This window comes from Acipenser ruthenus, chromosome 22 (assembly GCF_902713425.1).
Source record: "Acipenser ruthenus chromosome 22, fAciRut3.2 maternal haplotype, whole genome shotgun sequence".
NCBI lineage: Eukaryota > Metazoa > Chordata > Actinopteri > Acipenseriformes > Acipenseridae > Acipenser > Acipenser ruthenus.
In genome coordinates, this window is record NC_081210.1 from 26644800 (window position 1) to 26650799 (window position 6000).

The 6000-nt window shown below is 38.2% G+C and overlaps 1 protein-coding gene across 1 annotated transcript; it reads left to right on the top strand.

The window, feature by feature from the left end:
• Positions 1-717: 717 nt before the first annotated feature.
• LOC117431139 (growth/differentiation factor 9-like) lies at positions 718-4757 on the top strand. Its single transcript, XM_034051783.2, has 2 exons — positions 718-1187; positions 2259-4757. The coding sequence occupies exons 1-2, from the start codon at positions 818-820 to the stop codon at positions 3212-3214; spliced, it is 1326 nt and encodes a 441-aa protein (XP_033907674.2). The 5' UTR covers positions 718-817; the 3' UTR covers positions 3215-4757.
• The last annotated feature ends 1243 nt before the right edge of the window (positions 4758-6000 follow it).

A 6000-nucleotide genomic window follows, 5' to 3' on the forward strand; every position in this document is an offset into this window, starting at 1 on the left:
CTTTCCATTGTTAATAACATCCTGACAACGTTTTACAATAATAACTTTAAAGTCTGTTTCAAAGCTGTTTTCAAAATGTAAGCTCTAGTGCACTGATAGTGTATGGATTATTGCCCACATTGTCAAACAGGTAAAACAGCAATTATGATGCATGATGTGGTACGGAACAGAAAAGCCAGAGCACAATTCTTTTTTTTTTTTTTTATATATATATCGCTCTTCCTGCAGTGATTTAGAGGACACATCTCAAACCACAGTGTATCAGAGCGGCCCTTTTGAAAAGAGCTTTGAAACAAGATGTTAACAATGAAAAGAAAAATGAGGTACATCCCAAAGAACGTCATTCTGATGCTTAACTCGTGGTTTAAGGGAGATGCAGAGTGTGCTGTACGTTATTGGGGGAAGAAAAATAAAATAAAATATGTTCGTCGCCGAATGATTGAAAACTTTTATGTCCAAGAAACCAATCAAATTCCTAAACTAATAAATACATTCTTGAACAAACATACATTGCTTTGGAATTTCAAGCGAGGCTGCAGCCTCATACTGCAAAAATAAATAAATAAATAAACAAATAACTGAAAAGGCGCAACTCTGTAATACTGTGAAAGGACATTGTATTAATATTCCTGCTTTCATCTTGCAACATGACATCACCGTGTGTGACGCATAAAACAGCTTCACTGATGCTTCCTTTATTTGATTAGTTAAGTGATTGATGACACCTGAAACTTTAAAGAGGCGCATGCACAGAGGCAACGCCTCCTTAGGATAGGCTTAGATTTCTCTGTGAAGCTGTATTCACCGCCAACTTGCAATGGGGACTGTAATAAAACTGTGCTTTTGTTTGTGTTACTCTGCTTGCCTCATTTTACCTTATGTATGTGGCTATCTTTATAGAACAAAACGAAATTCCGCGGTAGCCCTTGATAATGTGCCACCGAATTTTGAAGACCCTCATCATGGCAGCATACTGCTGTCTTCTTTGCTAAAAGCACTCTCTGACAAAGGCGGCTGGGAAGACCCTACCCCGCGGTTCAGACCCGATTCAAAGTATCTCCGGTACATGAAAAGATTGTACAGAATGTCTGCCACTAATGAAGGAGTGCCAAAGCTGAATAAAAGTCACCTGTATAACACAGTAAGATTGTTTACCCCGCAAGCCGAGTGCCTCCAGCAGATCAAAGGTGAGAGATGACGTTCATCACATTACATAGGTCAGTTCGATTATATTATGGTGCATGCTTTACTCCAGTTGCAATCTTGTCAGATAGATTTGATATGATTGTCTTTTAAATGTAGTGTCCCAACGATTTCAAATTGTTTATACATTTTTTTTTTTTTTTTTTTTTTTTTAGAAATGTAGCAACTTGCATTATGAAGCCATGGTGAAAATTATAAATGGTGTCAGTGTAAGAATATGGTGTGCTTCATTTGTTTAAATATATTTCGTATTCCTTCAGCAAAATCTTTCTGCTGTACCAGTACTATGCCTGTTTGGTACACTGTAGGTTATATAGTACTGTTAATAAATATCATCTAGGTGATGTAAGGAGATGTTTTGAAACTGTTACATTGGATTCATTTTCAATATCACACTAATGACAAGTACAATACTTAATGATATTAAATGAATAACAAAGCCTAGTTTGCCATTGGACTTGTGTACAAAATATACATTTATTTTGAGTAACCCTGTATTATATTGTCAAATGACATTTAAACTTGCAAAGCCATTTAAATGACAAGTTTATATAGAAATGATGTATTGTTAGATATTCAAATGTAATCATGTTAGGACGGAAATGTGTCCTATTGCATAGGAGTTTAACCCATTCCAGGTAACGCGCTCAGGTGTGTCTTATTAAACTTATTGGAAAACTAGGAATGGATTCATCTGCTATGCAATGGGAGCCTTATTTCCATCCCTGAAGAGCATGTCCTATAAAGCATGCACTACATCGTTTGATTTAAGTTGGATGCACTTAAAGCCATTGCCATTATTTGTGGGGCCCACAACATTCAGTTTAATGCATACATCATCTGTTTAATATTAGAATATATTGCATTCATAAAGCATTAGAATGTCACATATGTACTTGTCAGCATGTTAATGTTTTAATAACCCAGAACCTCACTTTCAAATGTATATATATTCCCTAATTGTTGGACACAATATATGTTTAAGCAAATAACATTTCGGCCTGAAAATAATATTCCAAATATATATTCTACATTTATTTTTCTGTTTCTTGCAGGGGTTTTCACACAAGATCTGTCTTACAGCTTGGATCGCGTGACTGCCCAGGAGCACCTGCTGAAGTCTGTTCTCCTCTACTCGTTTGAGAGAGCACCCATGGCTCCTGTTGTGTCTGTCTGTCATGTGCATCTCAGTGAGCAAGCGGCTCCTGATGAGCAAGTCTGCTCAAGCGCCCAGGACTCCTTCCGCTTCCACATCCGAATGGAGAGGAGGACCAGGTGCAAATGGGTAGAGGTTGATGTCACATCTTTTCTAAAGCCTCTACTGGGCTCTTATAGAAAGAATATCCACATCCTTGTCAATTTCACCTGTGTGGAAGACAGAAGACAACAGAGCAGTGCCCAGGAGCAAGATCATCAGCTGAACCGGACCCTCAAGGCTCCTTCCCTTGTCCTGTACCTGAATGATACCAGTGAACAAGCCTATCGGAGGTGGACACCACAGGTAAAGATGCTGAACTCGGGAAATCCAAGACCAGCATCGGATCCTGGTCATTTGCAAAGTCCAGTGAAGGTGATGGTGGAGAAAAGATCCTTGCGAAACAGAAGAAATACAGCTGACATAGAGCTAGATAAACAAAAATCAACGCCTGAGACTTTTAGTCTGGACGAACACTATAAACATTTTGAGTTCCCCACAGATGAATGTGAGCTCCATAATTTCAGGGTGAGTTTCAGTCAGCTTAGGTGGGACCACTGGATAATTGCACCCCCCAACTACAACCCTCGCTATTGCAAAGGGGTTTGCCCAAGGGCTATTGGTTATCGATATGGGTCTCCAGTTCACACCATGGTTCAGAATATCATCTACGAAAAGCTGGACTCCCCTGTGCCAAGGCCGTCGTGTGTCCCATCCCAATATGACCCCCTAAGTGTTTTAACAATCGAAAACGATGGTTCCATTGTGTACAAGGAATATGAAGACATGATAGCTACTAAATGTACCTGTCGCTGAACCAATGAGCAACTACAAAGATGGAAAATGTGTACTGTGGATGTGCCATTTTTCGATCGCATTATGAAGAACTCTGAAGGACTTTTCGCAGGACTATCCAAGTAGTTTTACTGTTTCTTGCATTAAGGTTCAAATGTATGATGGGACATCAAGATTTGTAATTGGTAACATCTAGAAACAACATATAAAGCCATTATCACTGTTGATAATTACAAAAGCAAAAAAAAAATGCTTTATTTTTTTCTTTAAGTCTATGCCTTTCTCATTAACTAAATGTAGTTAACATGTGAAAGGCTAAATTTATGTTTTGTTTTAGTTTTTGTGCGTTCATTTAATTTGTTTCCTTTTGATAGGCTGCGGTTGACACATTTTTTAAGCAGGAGAATGTTCTGGACACCAAAGTGAGATTTTAGTCCTCTTAACTATTACAAGATATTTTACTGTGGTTTTATATCTGAGGATATAAGCAGTTGTCTCGTGGACAACTGTTTTCTATTCATTATGTCCAGACAGAAAGTTGTCCTAAAATGTGGATGACAAGATTTGTCAATCTGCATTTAATAGTCTCAGCTATGAAATTACTGTAAATATGGTAAAAGTATTTAATTGTAACGTGAATAATATATGTATAATGTATGGTTTGTAACAACTGATTTTGGCTGATTTGTTTTGGATTTTGAAAATGTTTCAAAGATGGTTATATTCTGATCAAAAAAATATATATATATATTGCAAGCAGTTTTGCCTGTGTGTGTAGCAGACCCTTTATTCTACTTTGTTTGATCTTAAAAACAAAAGCTAATTTCTGAAGCAAATTCAAATCTATAATGGTCAAGTCAACAGGCTTGGAGAAAATAGCTGTGTGCTGTAAAATGGGTATAAGCTTTAAACACCCAACTTAACCAGCAGCCAGGAGATCAAGGATCACAATGTCATATATACGAAATAGGGCCATTCCATTCCAGGTTTAAAAGGTAAAATTAGATCATTATTACAGTAACTACTTTAGGGCCTGGACGGCGGTTTAATTGGTTCGATTAAACAATCTAGAACAGGGTTGGAACAAAGACCAGGACTGGAATGTAAACTTTGACCCCAATCCCATGTCTAGTAGTTTGTTTATTTTATTTATTTATTTAGCTGACACCTTTATCCAAGGCCACTTCCAGAGACTAGGGTGTGTGAACTATGCATCACCCGAAAGACGGAGAACAAGTGACTTGCTCAGGGTCACACAATGAGTCGGTGACTGAGGTGGGATTTGAACCCAGGGCCTCCTGGTTACAAGCCCTTTTCTTTAACCACTGGACCACACAGCCTCCCCAGTTTAATGCTACATTTGACTGATGAGAGAAGACAACAGCTGCAGAGGGTTGTGACGCAGTCTGAGACGTACTAAAAAGAACCTTTGTTATGCTAGTTCAAAGCCTCCAGAGGTCAAATAACAGGACAATAACCCACTGCACCGTTCAACAAGATTGTGTGGGGTTACCATACGACTCCATGTACACTAGGATAGTTGGAAACCGTTCAGGCTTTTCAACTCACACCCCAATGCATTCTGGTACGTGTAGTCCTGCTGTGAAAGGTACCTGAAACAGGTGAAACATACCAGAATGCATCTGCGCAACTAATGATGTCATTGTTTATGAGACATTTCCGTGTAATAAACATGGCTAAAAGAAATATATAGGTGCCTGATGAGTCAAGTTGATTTTGTAATGTTGATGAATAGTACATTCATAACAATGGTAAATAGTACATACATATGATATACATTTTTTATTTAATCAAAGTACAGTTGTATAATATTTTGTTATAAGAAAAAAAAATGTATTTTTGGTCTCAAAAATAAAACAATATGGGACAATCCGTATCCCCAACCGCAACTCGTTTCCCCACCGATCCCGAACGTCTCATCTGTGTGTTTTGGCACTCCAGGAAATGTCTCAGTAAATGACAAAGACGCATACACGACTCCTTAGACATAATTTACACGGGGAAGCGGAGGACATGTCCCCCTGACTTTTTCAATGATGCAGAAATGTCCCCCTCACATTGCAGGAGTACTAAAACTTTTATTTCACGATAATGTATTTGTATAATCGTTAGTCAGTATAGAAGTCAATGGGAAGAAAAATGGGATTAGAGCGCTACGTTGCTTTATCCAAAACACAGGAAAATTGTTTGAATTTGGAAGGAACCATAGCTCGTGTTATTTACTAATGTTCTGAGGCTTCTGTCTACTGACAGTTTAACTTCATTTTGAATTGATACACAATTATTATACCAAATTAATCACGCTATATTCTAGATTCTAAAATATGTTGCGTGTTTAAATACATTGCACAGACTCTCGCATTTCTATTTCCAAAAACTATCTTGGTCACATTTCTTGGTTACATTTTTAAACTAATAAATACACAATGACCATTACGAACATTATCGTATTAATCATAGTTTGAAACTCATTGTCTGGAGCTTGGTGTTATTTACATTATCGTCGATATACTGCGGTTTGAGGTTCAGCTACATCTGCATACTTTAAGTTTTACTGGCAGTTCAGGCTTTTCAACTCACAACCAAGGCATTCTGGCACGTTTTGCCTGTTTCAGGTGCCATAATTCTTTCCTTTAAGAGAAGCAGGACTACGCTTATCAGAATGCTGACCAGGTGAATAAGGAGCCATGGTCACCTTAAATCTGCATTCTGCCACATTCGCTCTAGCGCTCGCAGCGTTTAGCAGGGGCCGGTTGTACTAAAGTGATCTGATCCTAGATCCAGGC